This window comes from Lemur catta, chromosome 20, assembly GCF_020740605.2.
Source record: "Lemur catta isolate mLemCat1 chromosome 20, mLemCat1.pri, whole genome shotgun sequence".
NCBI classification, from domain to species: Eukaryota; Metazoa; Chordata; class Mammalia; order Primates; family Lemuridae; genus Lemur; species Lemur catta.
In genome coordinates, this window is record NC_059147.1 from 32,195,972 (window position 1) to 32,215,690 (window position 19,719).

The 19,719-nt window shown below is 64.2% G+C and overlaps 1 protein-coding gene across 5 annotated transcripts in view; it reads left to right on the forward strand.

Moving 5' to 3' along the window:
* GSE1 (Gse1 coiled-coil protein) overlaps nt 1-19,719 on the forward strand; it is a 102,552-nt gene that overhangs the window by 56,218 nt on the left and 26,615 nt on the right. For 3 of the 5 annotated variants that reach the window (XM_045533730.1, XM_045533728.1, XM_045533729.1), the window contains exon 2: nt 9,683-9,901. The exons of the other annotated variants lie outside the window; for them this stretch is intronic. In XM_045533730.1, coding sequence (XP_045389686.1) covers nt 9,683-9,901 — 219 coding nt within the window. The remainder of the gene's footprint in view (nt 1-9,682; nt 9,902-19,719) is intronic. 5 annotated transcript variants of the gene reach the window in all.

The following is a 19,719-nucleotide window of genomic DNA, read 5'->3' on the forward strand; positions in this document are numbered from 1 at the left end:
GTGTGGTCGTCCTCTGCCACCTCGCCAGTGGGGTGGGGTCAGTCACCCCCACTTAACACGGGAGAAGGCAGAGCCTCAGGATGGGCTCCTGTGGGTGCCTGGGCAGGTGTCCTGCCTGGGCCTCCGTCTCAGCTGTTGGGGACCTGCTTAGACGGTCTCTTGGAAGAGATTGCTGGTCTGTTCTGTGCTCGGGTTTGCAGGGGACCAAAGGTGTGGGCTGAGAATGTGTCTGTTTTAAATCAAGCTGTCCAGGCTTCTCCTTCTGAACATATTGTCTTCGCTTGCAGTTTCCACCTAAGTGTATGTCCTGTACGATGTCATGAGACTAAGGAAGTTAATCTTTCCGTAGTAGGGATGCCAGACCCCTGGAACTTGTCACTTAGGCACAGGGAGTCCATTTTAAATAAGTAGCTGGTTTTTGGGCTGAAGCTCACAGTACCCGTCGAGTCGGTTGTGATCCCCTAACGGCGTGCTGCGTACGGATGCCACTGCCGGGCTTCCTCCAGCCAGGGCGGCGGCGTGGACTGTGGGTTTTCTCCCCGTCTGTGCCGGGGGCGTGTCTGCACACTCTCGGGACTGTTCCGTTGAACAGGTTCTGGGAAGGGGAACCAGCTGGGCGTGAATGCTTTCATGTCCCTGCCAAATGGCCCTCCAAGGAAAGGGACAGGGGTGCTGTCCTGCCCGCGGCTGCTCACCCACCTGACTCCGGCCGTTGGAGTTCCCAGCCCACCACCTGTGGGAGGGGAGACAGGTGAGAAGATCCTCACTGGGCAATTGTGGGGGCCTTGGAGCTTTTGTGTCCCCACCACGGGTCTCTGCTGACCCTCTTGCCACGGTGTGGTTTGAGGGAAGCCGGGGGGCGAAGACAGTCCCCTGGGGAGAGCCAGTTCTGGGTCTCAGCTTCCCGCTCGCCTTGCTGGGAAATGTGCAAGTTCCTCTTTAGAAGTGTGGAGGGGATGTGTGTGTGTGTGTGTGTGTGTGTGTGTGTGTGTGTGTGTGGTTTTGAGAAGAATTACAGAATTATTTAGATTTGGGCAGTCGACCGCTTGACAGTTGACAGAGGATGTTGTGGCCAGAGAAGGTGACCACTTTGCCCTGGTTTGTGACTATTCTGGGAGCTTTTCTCCAGTGACCTCACTCCGAAGTCCATCTTGGCCACAGGGTAGTTGGATTTTTCCAGTGAGATGTTCAGTGATGTCTGGACATGGCAAGTGGGGCGTTGAAGGTGGTGTATGAGTCTGGAGGAGGGAACACCATCAGAACTTGGGGTTTCCTGGATCTCACCTTTGACACTTGTACCTCCTCAGCCCAGGTAGATCACACTGGGGAAGGGTGTCAATACTCAGGGTTGCTGTTTAGAGAACTCTGTGCTGTAAGGCATCCAGGATCTGGGTGTGTGGACAGTACACATCTTCACACACGTACCCCGTGGGGTTCACAGATGTGCTTCTGTGAACTGGGTAAAACCGTAGGTCAAATGCAGTAGGTGTATTTTCCTGGGGAGAGGGTTTGGTCTGCCACTGGGAACCATCGTGAAAGTGAACCTTTTTGCAAAAGCAGGTAACCATTTTGTAATGTGGAGCAAGTCCTGGCTTGAATGCACTGCCTTTGATTAAAGGGTTGACCTTCGTGGGTGGTCCCTGGCCCTGAAACTGCGAACGGAGGGGTCGACCTCTTCCCGTGGAATCCTGGTCGAGTTATGAGTTAGTGCACGGGTAACACCTGAGCCGAGGGTCCTGCAGGTGCTGTGCGCAGTTTTAGAGCCGGGGAGACCTGGCGTTGAGGAAGCCGGCCAGCCGGAGACAGCAGGGGAGCGCGGGGACTCTGGCAACCTGGAGACCAAGGGACTGCTGCCGCTTGTGGGATTATGGGTTTTGCGGCTTCCGGTTTTTCAAGAGAAACTGAAAATCCTCATTTTGACTTGCAACCTCCTGTTTTAAAATGTTACCCGTTGACTCTTCCTCAAACAGCAGCACGAGGTCAGGCCAGATGCAGACAGGTGGGTGGGCCTGGCCTCTGCCCTGCCGCTCACCTGATCTTCTGCCCCTTGCTTGTCCTGGTAGGGAAACTGAGGCTCAGGCCATGTAGCGACCTGGAGGTCTGTGCTGGGGGTGGGGGGACAGCCTGGGAAACCCGTCTGGTTTCCGACCGAGGACCCAGCGCTGGTTGCTGAACTCCAGCCCCGTCTGCTGCCGCGGAGCCCGGCTCTCGGCCTGCGGTGGCGGTTGGGGCGGCTGAGCAGGGATGCCCGGCGCCAGGGTGGGTGCAGAGCACCGTTGGCATGGATGTGGGCGTCCCCCCGCTGGAGGGGAGGTGGCCCTCTCCGGTCCTCGCCATCTCTTGGCTTCTGATGCGGGCCGCTGGGGACCCTCGGCCCCTCTTTCAAGGCTACTTGGCCCTCCCTGTCCCCTGTTCCTTCTTGCACAACTGCCAACAGGGCTGGGGATGGAGGGCCTCGGGCAGGGAGCTTCAGGGACAGTATCTGTCAGCGCACACTCAGCAGGGAAGGGACCTGCGCCTCCCTCCTAGGGTGGCTTCCTGGTTCACCTGAGGGCTAGGGCAGGAGCGGGACCTGGGTTTTATAGGGCCCTTGTGAGCAAGAGTTTCAAACACTGGCCTTTTGACACCCTCCTCCCTCTGGCTCCGCTTCCCCCAGATCGGATTCTATCCTTCCGGCTCGAGCCCCCTTTCCTGCTGGCGGCCCGGGCCCTGCCGGCTCCTGGCCTGGCCTCCCGCGGAAACTTGGAGGCCTCTGTGGCCTCGTCCTGGCCGGGTTGGGTTCCTCTCCTCTGCGCGAGGCTCCTTTGAGCCCGGTCGGCCCCTGCGCCTGGCCTCTCTGGAGGGAGGGTGGCAGTGCCCACTCAAAGGGCCTTGGAGCGTGGGCCGAGGTGGAAGGTGGCCTGGTTAGCTCAGGTGCCACGGGCCACGTGGGGGCCTGGGGGCTGCTCCCAGCCTCCAGCAGCTCCGGCGCGGGAGCCCAGGAGCCCAGGAAAGCGAGGTTGGGGGCAGCCCTGAGCTCAGCCTCCTCCCTGCTTACTGGCTGTGTGCCGTGTCTCATCCTCGTTCATTCCATCTGCAGAATGGGCACAGCCGTGGGTGGGTGCCCAAACAGCCACTGGCAGTCGCAGAAACGAGAGCTGCCAAAGGGAAGGTGGCCCCTGGTCGGGGGGCGGGGGGGGCATTTCCAGCATCTTCTCATATTTAAAAGGAAATTGCCGGCACAGTGGCGAGGAAAACTGGGTTTGTCTTCCTGCTTCCGAGCCTGTCAGTCTGTGACCTGAGATAAGGGTGTGAATTTCTTCCAGCCTCAGTTTGCCTGTCTGTAGACTGGGGTGAGAGCCTGGCTGTGTGGGATAAACGGGCGGAAAGAGGTTCCTGGGCCCAGGGACTGTCAGGGCCACTGCCTCTAGGAGGCAGGCTGTGTGGAGCGTGAGATGGGGACCTTGGGGACCACTGAGGCCCCTGGGCTCCTCCCGGCACCAGCTGGCACGGGGTGACGGAGGAGCTGGGAATTAGGCACATGGGTGAGCCTCTGTCCCCAGCTGAGCTGTGTGGCCGAGGCAGCTTGTGTCACCCTGCTGTTGGCACAGGGTCAGTTTACAGGGTGACCTGGGAAGCAGGTAGCGAGCGTCCTGGAGAAGTTCACCTCCTGGCATCGTGATGTTGGGCACCGTCTTCCTGGAGTTACGGCCCTGGACACTGACGCCAGCCTTGACCCGGCCTTCCGGCCCTTTCTTGGGTCTGTTTGTGCCCCGTTCCGGCCCCCCTCCCGCCCCTGTCCCCGCGGTCAGCCTGCCACCACATCTGCCGGCTTCTCCCTACCCCCCTCCCGCGCTCCAGCCCTTCATCTGTCCCGCACACGCTGCAGCCGCTTAGAATAATCGCGTCAAATGTCGCTGCCATCTGTTGCCTGACTTCCCGTCATCACCTCCATCCGGGAACCTCTGGGACTCCCAGCCTGTGGTGGCCTTGAACCTCAGTCCTGGGCCGGCCCTAGCAGGCCTCCATCACCTGCCTCCCGGGCCGCCAGCCCCGGTGTCCAGCCTGTCCTCGCACGGCCCCCAGAGCCGCCTTGTTTGCCTTTAAACTGCTCTCGGCCCCCACCCAGCAGCCCCGCCTGGGCCCCCAGCGCCACAGCCCCGCCGGGCACGCTCGTGGGCTCCACCTGGTCCCTGGCAGTGCCTGGCGCTCCTGTGCGAAGGGCCTATTCCCCGCACCAGTGCCCGTGTCCTTCTGCAGAACCTGGGCCGGCGGGGGCCCTGGAGGCAGCCTGCACCTGGTCCCCGTGTGGCAGGGGCGCGGCTGGGGAGGAACCGGGGATGTTGCCACCCCGCCCCAGTCACTCCTGTTCTCTGCAGGACTGTAGCTGTGAGAGTGTTCTGGTTTGGGGGTGAATATTGGGTTCACCCAGGCTGCCAGGGGACCCGAGAAATTTGCTGTAGAGGTGGCTGCCCTCGGTGCTGGCCCCTTGCTGTGGGGGTCCTGGTGGTGGACCTGGCCCCTGAGCTCCTGCCTGCTGTCCCCGTGCTGTGGTGACTCAGTGAGGCTGAGTGACAGGTCTGGGGGGGACGGCAGACTTGCAAAATAAGCCGCCTTTGTTATTCATGTTACTCCCGGGGGCAGGGTCTCCTCACCCCCACCCTTGGCCCTGTGTTCTCTCCCCTTCTGGTTCCGGGTCAGGCTCTGGGCCATCTGCTCAGGCCTTGGCCTGGCCATCAGTGGTGGCCCTGGTGGCCCTGGCGCGCTTGCCAGTTACTCAGGGCATTGACCTTGGGAAGCGAGGCCAGTGTGGGGACTGGGGGCAGCCTGGGGGGGGGTGTCCGCAGTTGGGGAGAAGACCCGAAGGCCACCCCTGTGCGTCTGGCGCGAGAAGACCTCTCTCCGCGGTCGCCCGGCCTCCTCTCCCGCCCCCACCCCCGAGAAAAATTGCTTCACGCGGGTGAGCTCAGAACATGCCGAAGGCAAATGTAATAATGAATTTATTATGAAGCTGCCGGGATCACGTGGCGCCGCAGCCGCCCGGGTCTCTGCGGCAGGGTGACCCGGCCTTGTCAGGGCCCCAGCAGCATCACCCCTTCGGGGGAGCGGGGATCGCAGGGGCGGGCGTGGGGGCCCTGAGCCGGGAGTGGGGGGGACGCCCTTTATTTGTTCACAAACATTTCTCTCTGCGTTAATGAAAAATTACCAGGAGGGGTGATTAGAGCATCCAGGTCCGGACTGTGCACTCGGGGCCTGGGAGTGAAGCCCCCGCTGGGCCGGGCCTCACGGGGTGTAATTACCCCAGGGGGGGCCGGCGGGGGAAGGGGCGGATTGGTGCTTGAACCGGGACCCAGCAGAAAATTCATCTCAGCTATTAGCTTGTAATTACAGAGCATGGAGGGAGCAGGCCTGAGGTCTGGTGCCGGGGAAGAGCGGGGATGAAAGGAAGCAGTAATTACGGGATCGGCGGGAGGCTGGGAGGGCCGCGACGCCCGCTGATTAATAACGCCTGGGGGAGGGGCGGCCTGCCGCGGTTAATGGAGTATTAGGGGCCTCGCGCCCCCGCCCCTGCACATCCCGCTGTTCCGGGTGTTTGGACAGCAGGCGAGCCCGTCTGGGGTCTGTTGTGAAGAACCGAGAACAAGGAGGGTTTCCGGAAAACATCACCTCCCTCTGCCAGCCAGGCTTCCCCCCTCCACTGGGATTTTTCCTTTCTTCCTGGCGTTTTTTTTTTTTTTTAAGCGTTGTGCTGTTTCTGACCATATTGGAAGCCTCGGCAGAGGGCAGAGAAAGTACTGATGAAGGAAGCCGCGCCGTGGTGGGGGCTGTGGGGGCGCCTTGTGGCTGGGACGAGGGACAGCATCTCTGCACGCCAGGCCTGGCCTGCCCTGCCCGGGAAAGGGGGCCGCGTGCTCTGCGGGGCTGGTACCCGGTGGTTTATTCTCTTTCCTGCCCTCTGGCTTTGGCAGCGGCCTGCGGGCTCTCGGCTCTGCCCCACAGGCTGGCTGGCCCCCATGGGCTCTGGGGGGGTCCGGGGAGCAGAAAGCTGAGGCTCGCTTTGGTGGGAGGGGTATGTTCCCTGGCCCCTTGATTCGCGGGTGCCCCAGGGCTGAGGAACCTGTAGGTGTCTCGATGTGGCAGCTTTTTTCCCCCTTGGAGGGATCAAGGTGGCAGCTGACAAGGGCAAGAAGGAGCCTGTCCAGCGCAGCATGGGATGTCAATAAGAAGGCAGGAGGGCCCCCTGCGGATCTGGTCCACCTAGACCCTGGGCTCGTTTTTTTTCCCTGCTGAGCTGCACATGTCAAGAGAGCTTGTACAGTGCTGAGACAGCCCCGAGCCCCCGGCCCACATCCATCACGGCCTTCATGCTGTGGAGCTTATTCCCAGCTGTTAGGATAATGAATTTACATGAGCTGATAATGTAGACAAGAATTCAGTCAATGGCCAGGAGCACAAGTTAATAAATACCTCTCTAATGAGGGCAGGGGGTGCTCTCTCCCAGGGCCTCCCCACCCCTCCCGCCCGGCTGCCCCCGGGCCTCCCTGGCCACCTGGGCACCTGCCCAGGCCCCGGCTGGGGAACACCTACAGGGCGAGGCCCACCTCGGCCTCCCTTGGGGGGCAGGACGCAGGGTGGCCCCGAGGCCGTGTCCACTCCCAGCAGCCCCAGGGTGACCTTGCATGGGGTCTCTGGGTCCCCCAGTTTGCCCTCCTGTCCCAGCATGGAGGGAGCTGCCCCGGGCTGCTGCGTCCCCTCCCCTGCCCGCCTGGTGCACACATGCTGAGGAGAAATGCTAATTTTAGACTCCCCTTAATGAAGCTGCTCATTTGGAATTCTATTTTAAGTGACCTGACATCAGCAGAGCAGCTCCCAGGCTCTCAGCTCCTCCGGAGCCCAGGGCTGACACCGTGGTGGGACGCTGGCTTTGGGGGACCCCCAGGGATCTGGGGGGCGGGACCCAGGGCTGGAGGCTGCCAGCTGGGCCGGGGGAGTGGGTGCTGGGCTCTGTTGGAGGTGGGGGGTGTGGTGGGTGCTGTCAGATGCCAGCAGGACCGTGATGTGAACATTGAGGTGGCTGCGGACCTGGGGACCGAGGACAGGCACAAAGGGCTACTCTGCCTTCGGGACCCTGGTCACCAGGGACAGGGAGGGGGCTGTGGGTTCAGGCTCCAGAGGGTCACCCCTGTTCCCTTGGTCCTGTTCCTGGGCCGGGCAGTCTGGGGCTCCTGTGGGTGGTACTGACTTAGTACTGTCAAGCCACTGTCCCTTTGAAGGTCCCTGCATTTTAAAAACCTGATTCACTGCAGAAAGATTAGAACGTGGAGACAAAAAGCATAAAAATGAAAGGGAAATTACTCTTCCTGCTGCCGTCTGAAGCTGCCACCAGCACCCCTAAGGTGTGGGTGCCACACGGGGCCCAGCCTGTGATCTGCACTGTGGCCCCAGCCCGTGCGTAGCTGGTAGTCACGGCAGGTCTGCCCACGTGGCCGCTGGCCCGCTCGTCTCAAAGGCCACAGGGCAGGGGCTTGGCATCTGCTCCCAGACCTCCAGGACGGGTCACCAAGAGGTGCAGTGAGCCTGAAGCACCCCGTGTCTCTCCCATTTTTCACGGTGGCGTGTGCTGTGGGCTTTGGGGCAGGGTGCAGCCGGCTACCCAGCCCGCCCCAGAGATCAGCCACCTCCTGCAGCCCTGGAGCGGGTCTGGGGCTGGCCCCTGTGACCAGCTTCTGTCAGAGGGGACACGGACAGTGTGTCGAGGTTATGCCAGCCCCTGCCACTACGGTCTGTGGATCTGAGCCTGCCTCAACCCATCTGTGAAATGGGCACAAAAGCATCGTTCTCTTAGAGTGGTTGGGATGTGAGGAGAGGTGGCTGGTTCTCTAAGGAATGTGGGAGAAGGGGAGGGGGTGGTTGGTGGTCCCTGCTGGCATCGGAGGGACACCTTCTGGAGCCTCCGTAGGTCAGGGCACAGAGTACGTATTCGCAGATAGTTGCACTTGGGCTTCTATTGGAAGAGGGACATAGAGGGGGTGGCCCGGAGTGAGAGTGTGTGGTGACATTCACTGTATCAGTTACCGAGTGCCGTGTAACAAACCACCCTGTACTTAGTGGCTCAAACAACAAACCTTTATTATCTCGGTTTTGGTGGGTCAGGAATTTGAGCGTGGCTCAGCCGGGTGGCTCTGGCTCAGAGTCTCTGAGGCTGTAACGAAGGTGTTGGCCGGGGCTGCGGTCTCACCCGAGGGCCGTCCTGGGGCTGGGGCGTCCCTGGCTGTTGGCTGGAGGCCTCAGTTCTGTCGCACCTGGGATTCTTCAGGGACTGCTGGAGCATCCTGGAGACACGGCAGCTAACCACCCTCTGCTCCATTAATTTGAGAGAGGAAGTCACACCTTGGAAGTCACACACTGTCACTTCTCACTTCATCAGAAGTGAGTCGCTAAGTCTGGCCCACACTTGGGGAGTTTGTGTCTATCTCGCAAAGAGATGAGCGACAGAGACTCTGGACGTACTAGAGTCAAGTACGGTTTAGCTTTGCGTGTGAGTCCTCGTGCTTTTCGGTGGGACCCAGGGCCAGGTCTCGGGCTGGCGGTGTGCTGAGCCGGAGGAGCGCCAGAGCTGGGCCCAGGAAGTCGGGTTCAAGTCCCAGACCTGCTGCTCCACTGTGACCTCGGACCAGTCGTAGAACATCTCCTTGCCTCAGTGTCCCCGTCTGCACTCTGTAGGCTTCCTGGGATTGGGGGCCAGCTGTGAGGGGTCAGGGAGAGGGAGGGGTGGCAGGTGGCCTCCTGAGAGGACGGGGGGTGGGAGGGGTGTTAATGGAAACTTCATTATGATGGGCTCACCCTCCCGCCCGGGATGGAGCTGGGCCTTTACTGATTGGGCCACGGGGTGAGAGGAGGTGGCCTCCTGGGGGATGGGGGTCATGGGGAGGGGGCCGTGTCACGCTCAAGCATTGTCTGATGTCACCCCTGACGGCTCAGACCTGTGGCCACTGCGGCTTGGCCCTGGGAGAGAGCGGAGGTTCCCAGGCCGCGTGGCGGTTTGGGTTTTCGGCCTCCTCTGTCAGCCTCCCCAGGCGGAGTCTGTGCCCGGCGAGGACCTCGGGGGTGTGTGGGGAGCTGCGTCCTCTCCTTGCCCCCGTCAGCCCGTAGGGCCCATTCTCAGGGACCCACCAGGGTCTGTGCTGACAGCCCACGTGGCCATGGCCGTGTATGAGCCTCAGTTTCCCTGTCTGTAATGGGGGACGGTGTGGTGCCGGCCTCACTGGGAGCGCTGCCACGGGTGCCTGGCAGCCAGGTGCCTGCTGCGGGCTTGTCTGTTAGCGTCATTGCTCCGGCTGTGCGTCCTGCCGGCAATTTTGTGTTCTAAGAACTCTGGCTCTGTCCCCTCGCCCTGAGCCTCGGTCCCCCTCCTCTGTGCCCTTTGAGGGTCTGGGACCCGGCAGGCGATACAGCGGCCGCCCAGCCCGGCTGCCCTGGAGGGGCGGTGGGATCGCGGGTCCCCCCTGGGACTGCTGGCTCTGGGGACGCGTGTCTGCTCTCTCCGCGGGGCTGCCTCTGCCTGCTCTGGCCTGTCCTCCGGGAGCCCCGGGCCTGCCGCTCCCCGCATGCCGCCTGCTGGCGCCGCTCCCCGGCCCGCCGACCCGCTCTGGTGCTGGGCGCTCTGCTCTCGGGTGACCTGGTTCTTCTTTTCCTGTTTCAGGCATGAGCCATGAGCCCAAGTCCCCTTCACTAGGGATGCTTTCCACCGCGACCAGGACCACCGCCACCGTCAACCCCCTCACCCCCTCGCCGCTCAATGGCGCCCTGGTGCCCAGCGGCAGCCCCGCCACCAGCAGCGCGCTGTCCGCGCAGGCCGCGCCGTCCTCCAGCTTTGCCGCCGCGCTGCGCAAGCTCGCCAAACAGGCGGAGGAGCCCAGAGGTAAGCGGCGCCGCCGGGCTGCGCGTGGGGAGGCCCACCCTCCCCGCCCGGCCCTCCCGTGCGGAGCAGGTGCCGGCGACAGGCACCAGCTGTCGCGAGAGCCCGGGCGGAACCTCCCCGCGGCTCCAGCTCGCTGCAGCTCCCAGGGCTGTGTCCTCCCGCGGCCGCGCTCCGGCTCCGCCCCGCACCTGGCTTTGCTCCTGCGCTCCCCTCTCTGCCCTGCCACCTCTGTCCTTCCTCGGCCCCAGCAGCCACTGCGGGGGGGGTCCGGCAGCCACAGGAGCCCAGAGAGGCTTCAGAGGGAGTGTTGGGGCCCCAGTGCCTCTCCCTGGGCGCCCCGTCCTACGCCTGTGCCTGCTCCAGGCTTTGACACCTGCTCCACAGGTGGCAGGGAACACGGTGTCTCTGGAAACACACGGGCCCCGCAGCAGGGGCTCTGGGACAGCGGACCCCACCGCTTTCAACTCACTGAGGCAGAGGTTGTGGGGCAGCGTGGACCAGTGGCCCCCTGGCTTTTGGTGGCACTTGGGCGGTGACATGCTGTGTGACTCTGGGCAAGTGCTAGCCCTCTCTGAGCCTCACTCTTCCTCTTTGGGCAACAAGGCTCTGTAAGCCCCTTTCACTTCTCAGGGCCATGATGACCCGTCAACTCCCGTGTTGGTGCTGGTTGGACAGGTGGGGGCAGTTTGTGGCCGGGAGACTTGGCCCCTGTAGGCTCCCTGCTCGGGGGCAGGGGCGAGGAAGTGGGGCCCCAGGGGTCCAAAGCTGAGGATCCCACAGAACACTCCTGCGGGGCCTGTGTCGTTTGTGTGTCCTGGGGTGAGGCTCAGTGGAAGGGACATTCGCCCCGACCGGGGCAGGCTGGGGACTCTCCTGATGTCTGAGTCTCCTCTTCCCAGGCCCTTGCTGCCGCTGGCCACTGGGGTTGCGGGTAAAGGAGCGAGCCTGGTGTTGACAGTCTGGGGGACGCTGGCCCAGGAGGGGGACAGTTGGGCCCCAGGGAGCACCCCCCTTAGGTCCTGGCTCCACCTGCCGGGCAGCACAGGGGTGGGGGCTGCCAGCAAACCCTCCACACCCTGGACGGCCGGCTGCTCGGGCTCCCGCTGTGTCAGGCCAGGTGGCCGCGGGCAGATGGCTCGGAGGAGGAGACAGGCTTCCTTCCAGGGCCTCGGAGGCCCCCAGGCCCTGGGCAGCTCACAGGGTGGTTGGCAAGCGCTGCGGCACAGAGACCGTGGGGGGACCACGAGGCAGGAAGCTGGGAGTCGGGACGGCAGCGCCTGCATCGGCCGTCTCATTTCTCCGTGTTCCAGAAGGCAGGAGAGTCAGGGTGGCACAGGCTCTCAGAGACGGGTTGGGACACAGAGGACACCCAGGCATCCAGCTGTGTCCCCTTTGGGGCCTCTGGGCTCCAGCCCCGGGGTGACTGCAGAGGGTGTGGTCGTGGGAGGGCCAGTTCCCCCTCGCCCAGGAAGGCAGTGGAGAGGCCGGGGGCCGCTGGGGCTGGGGGCCGCGGGCGTCTCGGCAGGAGCCTGCCCCGCGGGGCTTCGTTTCCTCCCTCCCGCCCCAGGCTGGGACGGTGGACCCGCGGGCAGCCCGAGTGCCAGGGCTGCCGGTCCCCCCTCCCGGGAACGCGGTGTCCTGCGGAGCAGCAGGGCGGTTAGTTGGGAGGCCAGGCTCAGCAGCTCTGGGCCCTGCTCCCCCGAGGCTCCTGGTGACGCCCTGGGGAGGGGCCCAGAGGGAGGAGAGCGGCATTCGTCACTGGTGTGCCCCGAGTCGTCCTCTCACTGAGATGTGAAAGCCGAGGTTTGGGGGCTCGGGATCCACAGCGGGGGGCAGTACCCGGATCCTGGGACACCCTGACGCAGACACTGTGGCCTGGGCCCCTGTCTCGTACCTGCATGAGCCCAAACTTGCTGACGCCAGTTCTCGCGTCCCGACGCGGTCGGGCGTTGGTTTGAACTGACGAGGACAGGCTCAGCTCCTCCAGTCTCCGCTGGGCCACACGACTGTTCTCCTTGAGTCAGCTCAGCTCTGACCTTGCTGTGTCCCCCGTCCGTGGCACTGGCCACGGGCCCTGAGCTGGCCCATTGTGCAGATGGGGAAGCTGAGGATCACTGAGGTCAAGCTGAAGCCAGAGGTCAATGCTGCTGGCGGGGTGTGCCTGTGTCCCTTGCGGCCGCTGCTTGGGTTAGGAGGACAGTTCTGAGCAGGTGGTCCCGGCTGGGGAGGAAACCACCCCGCCCTTGATCCCACCCTGGCACCCACCGCCGCGGTGCGGGGAGCCGGGCCTGGGAGCACGAGCTGTGGTCAGCGCACTCGCGTGGGCAGCCGGCCCCCCCGGCCACCTCTGCACCCCAGCCGGGGGCAGCAGGGGACCTTTGGTGGGTTCAGTGACACTGGGGTTGGGATTTTTTTATCTTTTAATTTTTTCAGATATAATTCACATGTCGTAAAATTCGCCCTGTATAAATGCAACAATTCGGGGCTTTTAGTGTGTTCAGAGTTGTGGAGCCTTCCCCACTCCCTAATTCTAGAAGGTTTGGATCACCCCTGGGAGAAACCCCGTCCCATTAGCCGTCAGCCCCTGGTGGCCACTTCTGCTTTCTGCCTCTGTGGACTTGTCTGTTCTAGATGTTTCTTACACGTGGCCTGGCAGGGGGGGCGGTGTCTGCCTTCGTAGAGGCGCACCCCTCCCCTCTGTCAGCTTTGCCGGGGACAAAACTGAGCCTCAAGCTCGACGAGTCCCCCGAGTCCCATGTGGTCAGTAGTACGAGGGCGTCGTGTCTCAGCACGGCCTATACCCTGGTTGCCTCCTCCCCCCCAGAAAGGGACCCCGGGCCCCTGAGAAAGCCGTGTGTCCCCTGAGGGCCACCACGTCCTGCCTGGTGTCCCTGTGCCCAGTCCCCTCCTGGCCCCCCCGGCAGCTCTAATGTCCGAGCCTTTGAGCCCGTAGCCACGGCCAACTGCGGTAGCCGTGTGTCCCTGGCGGGGAGCGAGGGTGAAGGAGAGCAGCCCCGGCCACCCACCGGGGCCAGTCTCTGTCCCCTCTTGCCAGCAGCCAGCGCATCTGCCCGCCCACCTGGACCCCACCTGCACTGGCTCCCGCCCCGGAGGTGTCTTATTTTTAGCCGTGTGACTGTGTCCTCATCCGCGGCTCACGTCCCTCCTCTCGTCGTGTCTCGAGGGTGCAGTTTGGAAATTCAGTTCAGACGCGGCAGTCCGCGGCCGCGCTGCCGCAGAGGACGGGCCGGGAGAGAAGAGCGTCGGCCGCTCCGCGGTTCCCGAGACGCCGCGTGGAATTCTCTTTCCTGAGGCTCTGAGATGCGTCCTCCTTCTGGAAGCTCAGTCACCCCCGAGAGAGGGGAGGGATGTTCACTGCGGGGGGCCGGTGGGGGAGGCGCCTGGAGCCGGCGTGACCCTTTAACCCCCTCCCGGGGCCGGGCTCGGCAGGCCCTGGTGGGTGTCGGGGTTCACGTCCCGACACCTGCTCTCCTTGCGTGTGACCTGGTCCCCCGAGCTTCTCCTTCTCGGGGTGGGGAGAACGTCTCTACGTGTGCACGGTGCCGACTCGGGGAGACTGCGCTAGTGCCAGGCTCAGGTGACCAAGTGCCACTGCCCCCCACCCCCACCACAGTCCTCCCACAGCCACCGCCCCGTCCCCTGCTCTCCCCGTCCACCTTGACCCTCCTTACCCGGGACCACCCTCTCCACCTGCCATGCGTGTGCCTCCCGAGTAAGGGCTGCTCCTGGACCCCCGCTATCCGTCAAGGCCAAGGTGCCCATGCCAGCAGCTCTGGGCTGGGGGTCCGCAGTGGCTGCAGCTGGTTCTGACACCGTGGGGTGTGAGCAGGACGGTAGGGGGTGAGCCGGACGGGGCTCCCGCCCCCTGGGTTGCCGGTCACCGTGGGGTACCCCTGCTGCCATGGTTGCTGGGCCATCTCCAGCCTTGGCCCAGGCCGTTCGGATGCCCCCCGGTCCTCGGGCTTGCAGGCACCCCAGCCCCCTCAGCCTCCCCGACAACCTGGCCTCCCCCTCAGAACCTCCTCAGGGCAGAGACTGTCTGTCCCGGTAGGCGTTTGAAGCCCCCACCTAGGAATCCTGAGACTGGGGTGGGTCCCCCCCCCGCTGTCCTGGGGCAGGTTGTGGCCCCTCCCAGGTTCCTGGCCTCCCAGCCACCCTGGGTCATCCGTGTACTTGTCCCCAGGTCATCCATGTACTTGGAGGTGCTTGCTGAGCGACTAGGAGGAAGCTGGACCTTGCACTTCCAGCTGCCCTGGGGGCCTCGGGAGTCCCTGACCCTTCCCCTCTGGCCCTGCAGAGGGCAGGTCGCGGGGCCCCCGCTGCCGCCCCCAGCTGCCACCGCACCAGGCGGGGCTGTCTTAAGCTGCGCGGCAATCTGTTCGCCGCACTGCGGTAGGCACCAGCCTCCCACGGGGACACGGCACCCGTCTGCCGCGGTGGCAGGGAGCCCGTGTGTCCTCAGTCGCTGGGGGAGGCCCACGCAGCGCCCGGGGCCCGGGTTCCCCCCTCGGAAAACACGTCAGGGTGATGACAACGGGCCGGCCTTTGTGTCCAGAGCTCGGTCACTCCAGGAACAGAGCAGACCCGGAGCCACACGGCCTGGTGGCCCCCCCGCCCCTCACTGGCAGAGTGTCCCGGGCTCCGGCTCGCCTCGCTGCCTCCCCCTGATGTCACCTGCAAGGGGAGCGACCATGCCCCCCGCAGCCTCATTTGGGCCAGGTGGGTGGGGGGTGACAGGGCAGCCACCGAGGCAGGGGGACCTACACTTCTCACTTGTCACTGAGGTCTGCAACGCCCGTGCCGGCCTCCAACTGCGCTTGTTGGCCGCCTGCTCTGTCTCGTCACCAGTTTGCAGGCGAGAAGTGAGGCAGGTCCGGTTACCGTCGGTCCCTGGTGCCACCTGAGACCGAGATCCTGCCCGAGCCAGCAGCGGCCGAGGAGCGGCCCTCCGTGTGTCTGCCGTGGAGCGGGCCAGAGCGGGCCCCCCACCCCGTTCTGCTGCTTCCTTGGAAATCTGCCTCTTTCAAAGAAAACGGCAGAACACAGGGACGCTCCCGCCTGGCAGGCGCAGCACGTGGGCGTCAGTCTGCGGCAGCCGGGCTCGCGCGGCGGCGTCTCTGTGGGCGCCTGGAGCCCCGTCTGTTCCCGGTGCAGGTGTGAGGGCGGCAGGTGGCCCAGGGCTGCTCCACTGTCCTCCTGGCCCGGGGGTGCGGGAGCTGGAGGGGACCGAGGCAGGGGACAGCCCTCCACCCGGCCTCCCCTCTGCACAGAGCGGACGGGCAAGTCAGGGACGCCTTGTCCCTGGCATCATCTCGCGGCCACGGAGCCTGTCCTGGGATAGTGGGCACAGAGGCCAGGGTGACTGTTTTTCCTGTCCCCTCCCTGAAGCACCCTCGGCCTCCTCTCTCAGCCACTCTGCCCCCCCTTCCTCCTGGTCTGTGACCCCCACCCCCTGAGCACACCCCCAGCCTCCACGCCCTGACGCCGCAGCTGCCCGCCCGGCCCGTGTCCTGGTCCCAGGGACCGGCATTGGCCTCGCACTATCCGGCAAAGGATCAGCCTCGGGATACACGTTTCAAAACAGAACTTCACACCTTCCCTTGGTTGCTTTCAGTGTAGTGACCGGCTCGAGATGAGGTGTCGGGGCCACCACTGGCTGACCACCCTTCCCTGGGCAGCTCGCGGTGGCTCGCTTGGTGGGCGCCAGCCCACTGCTCCTGCCATGGAGAAGCTCCCACCACGGAGAAGCTTCCGCCGGCGGGCAGGCCAGGGGGCGCGTCCTGGGGGCCACACAGCCTCCGCGGCGGCTGCTCAGCAGGTTCTCCCAGCACTGCAGGCTGCTGCCCAAGCCCCGCCTTCCTGGCCTGCCCGGCTGTCCCTGCTGTGCGGGGGATTCCAGAGGGTTTCCCACCCTGTTCTTGTCACTTGTGTTCTCACTGTGGGGACTTGACCTCTGAGACCCACACGAGTCCCGGCAAGCATGGGGCTGAATGGCCGTTTCAGGGTCTGCTGTTCCAGTCCTTTGGGTATATCGCAAGGAAAGGAGGCTGGGGTGACAGTGAGCCGCATCCTGTCCCCAGGGTCTGCTCCCCGGCCGGCGGCTTCCTGCCTGTCCCCCGGGCTCCCACCCCCTTGCCCACGCCTCACGCCTGCGCAGGTTCAAAGTGGGGAGCAAGGCTCAGCCGGGGACCCTCCTTCAGGGGACCGAGTGTCTAGCTGGTCGGTCACTCCATCCGCCGCGTGGGGAGGGCGTGGACTGCGGGGTTCAGGCCATTCTGGGGGCTCAGACCCCGCCAGCTCTGGGCAGCCCTGGCCGCAGGAGCTGGCATCTCAGGAAGATGTTCTGAAGGTCCCTTTCAGGGACGTGCGTCACCTTGTCACTGTTCTCACTGCCCCGTCGCTTCCCCGCAGACTAAGACCCGGGTCGCGGTGGACAAGGCTGTGCAGGGCAAGGTCTTCACTCCACGAGCGTCCCTCCCTCCTCTTCCCTCCACGCGGCCAGCCTGGCCGGGACAGGACCTTGCCCTTGATGCTCCGTGGTGTGCCTGGGGTGGTCCCGCAGCCTGGCATGGAGGCGTCTTTCTCAGGCGTGCGGCTGGGGCCCAGGGGGCCTTTGCTCTGTGGTGGGGTCCGCGTCTAGGGGGCTGACAGGTGCTGCTGCGCCTCTGCCGTCCTGTTCTGCCCCCGCCCGGCTCTCTTGGCTGACTTCGGGGTCTCAGCTGTTAATTACATCTGCCCATGGGCCTTGGCACTAATCTGCGAGGTCAGACGGCAGAGGTGACGGGACACGCCCTGCCCTTGTCCTCTCCAATCCGGGTCCGTTTCATTGACTCACTCCTGGCTGAACACCGCCAGTTAATTACAGCGATCGCAGACCTCCCCGCGCCAGCCACACAGCGCGCGAGGGCCCGGAGCCCGGCGCCAGCCTCGCTAATTGGCGCTGCGTCCTGGGGGTATCGATCCCCCGGCCGCTGGTGAGTGACGGCGTCCGCCTCCCAGGGGATTAGGCCTCGCCCCAGACGGGACCCTGCCCGGAGAGCCCCTCTGTCGCCCGCCCCGCCGACCTCCCACCCGCAGGCGCTGGGAAGCGAGGCTGATTCAGAGACCAGCGACGTGGGGAGGAGTCACTCTGGGGACAGAGGGGACCGAGCAGGGCTCTGTGGCCCAGCAGCCCTGGGTCTGTGCATGTTCTTAGACAGGGCTGTGAGGGTCCTCGTTTGTAACATTGGGATGCTGAGGGCCCTGGGGCCTGGCACGTGGTGGGATTAGAAGTGCCTGCTCCCCACTCCCCCATCATCTCCCTGGCTCCCCGGGAGGACCCGACCCCCCGGGTGTTGGGCTCCAGCAGCTGGAGCCAGGGCGTCAGCTCCCAGCACCTCACCCTTCGCCAGGGTGGCGGCTGTCAGTGTGTTCATGTCACTTCTCTGCTCCAGAGCTTTAAGAACGGCAGTGGGGGCCGGGCACGGTGGCTCACACTTGTAATCCTAGCACTCTGGGAGGCCGAGGAGGGAGGATCACCTGAGCTCAGGAGTTCGAGACCAGCCTGAGCAAGAGTGAGACCCCATTGCTACTAAAAATAGAAAAATTAGCCGGGCATGGTGGCGCATGCCTGTAGTCCCAGCTATTCGGGAGGCTGAGGCAGGAGGATCACTTGAGCCCAGGGCTTAGAGGTTGCTGTGAGCTGGGCTGATGCGACCGCACTGTAGGCCAGGGGACAGAGTGAGACCCTGTCTGAAAAAAAGTGGGGGGGCAGTGGGCATGGCCTCAGTCGCAGTGGCTGAGAGCTGGGCCGAGCCCACACGGCCACCATCCACGGCGTGGCCCTGCCCACGCGGCCACCATCCACGGCGTGGCCCAGCCCACATGGCCACCATCCACGGCGTGGCTGAGCTGAGCCCACACGGCCACCATCCACGGTGTGGCCCAGCCGAGCCCACACAGCGGAGTATCAGCCATGCAACGCGGTGAAGCCCCACGCAGGCCACGGCGTGACGAGCTGCATAGCGTCCTGCTTGGTGAAGGAAGCTGGACCTGAGAGGCCATGTGTCCTCGTACGGTTCCAGTTGTCCTTCCACGTGAAATGTCCGGGGAGGCAGGTTTATAGGGACAGAAACAGACTGTCGCTTCTCGGTGCCCAGACATGGCACCCGCGTCCTGGGAGGAGCAGGAAGCAGTGGCCGCTGGGCGCAGGGTTTCTCTGGGGGACGTGGAGGTCGGGGTGACGGTCGCCCAGCTGTGAACGGTCGCCCAGCTGTGAACGTGCTAAAGCCACTGAGCCGTGCTTGATGGGGGGCGTCACACGGGGCGGGAATTGTTTCAACGAAGCTGTCACGGCCCAAAGAACAGAGAGGTGGAGACCACGTGGAAGATCCTTTCTGTAGAGAGAGGTCCCTTCCTGAGGTTTTTTTTTTTTTTTTTTTTTTCCCCAAAAGTTTACAGCGACCTTTTTACCGAAATCTGAATATGTAGAGAAATGCGGGTAGAGTGAACCCCTGGTGGGGACACAGCTGGGGCCCGTCCTGGGTCCTGGCCGCTGCCCTGCCGGGGGGTGGGGAGCTGTCTGGACCCCTTCAGGGTGTTTTCCGTCCTCCGAACAAGGTGGCCGTGTGCCCACACCTGTCCTTTCTTGCTCCCAGTGTCTGGGTGACCGGTGTGGCCGAGGGTCCCGAGCCGAGCTCCGTCCTAGGACCTGCCAGGCTGGGTCCCTTCTGCTGGGGCTGCTGGGGCTGCTGGGGCTGCCGGAGCCGCCTCATTGTGTCTTTGGGGGACAGCAGCTCTCGTCTGTTTGGGTGCACACGGGTGGGGTTGCTGGCCCGGGGCGTGGGTGTCAGGGACGGCCCTGCAAGGCACAGGGTGAGGCTGGGGGGTGCCGAGCCCCCTGACTTCTAGCGTTTCCTTTCACCTGGTCTGTGTGTCGCAGCCAACCAGCCCCCAGGGGCCATCCCAGAATCGCAGGGTCTGTCCCCAGGCCTCTGCCCCCCACGCCATCCCTGACACTGGTGTCGCCGGGTGGGTCTCATCCCACGGGGAGCAAAAGCGGCTTCTCCTCCCGAGGTGGTGACTGCCGGGGCCTGCGCCAGCCCGAGCCTGGTGGGCGGCAGAGCTAGGATTTAGGGCTCTGCCTGCCCGGTGCCCGGCCCTGAGGCTTGGTCCAGCGACTAGAGGGGTGGAATTCCTGGGGTGGAGGCAGTAGTCTGATCCACCTGGGACTTTGGGGGTTCACGCCTCAGGCGGCAACTCTCAGGCCTCACTGCCCACCCCAGCCAGGCCCAGTGACAAGGTGGGCGCCTTGCCCTGCACAGTTTAGGGTCGTTGGGCAGAACGTGCTGCTGGGTCACTCCAGGGCATGGCCTTCAGGGCGGGGTGGGGGCAGATGTGGATAGACTGGGGGTCTCCCCGCGGGGCTGCCCTGTACAGTTGTACAAGCTGCACACAAGCCTAGGAGCTGTATTAAAGAGGCCCAGACAGCGTTTCTGCAGGAGGCGGCCGGACTGTGCCCTGGGGAGGGGGTGCCGTGTAGGCCCCCACAGGTGAAACCACCCCAAGGCAGCGCCTTGCTCAGAGCAAAGCCACCCTGATGTCACGGTGCCCGTGGTGGGGCCTCTGCCTCCTCGTCACACGGTTGGGGCTGCCCTTGGCTGGTCGGGGATGCTGGAAGAACGGAGCGGGCCTCAGTGGCTGCCTTCCGGTCAGACTCCTCGGTGGCCGTGAGGGTGGTCACAGGGCACCTGTGAGCCACGGGCACCTCCCCCGTGAGCAGTGGTTCTGTTTGGTGACATGAGTGCGGCTGCTTTTGT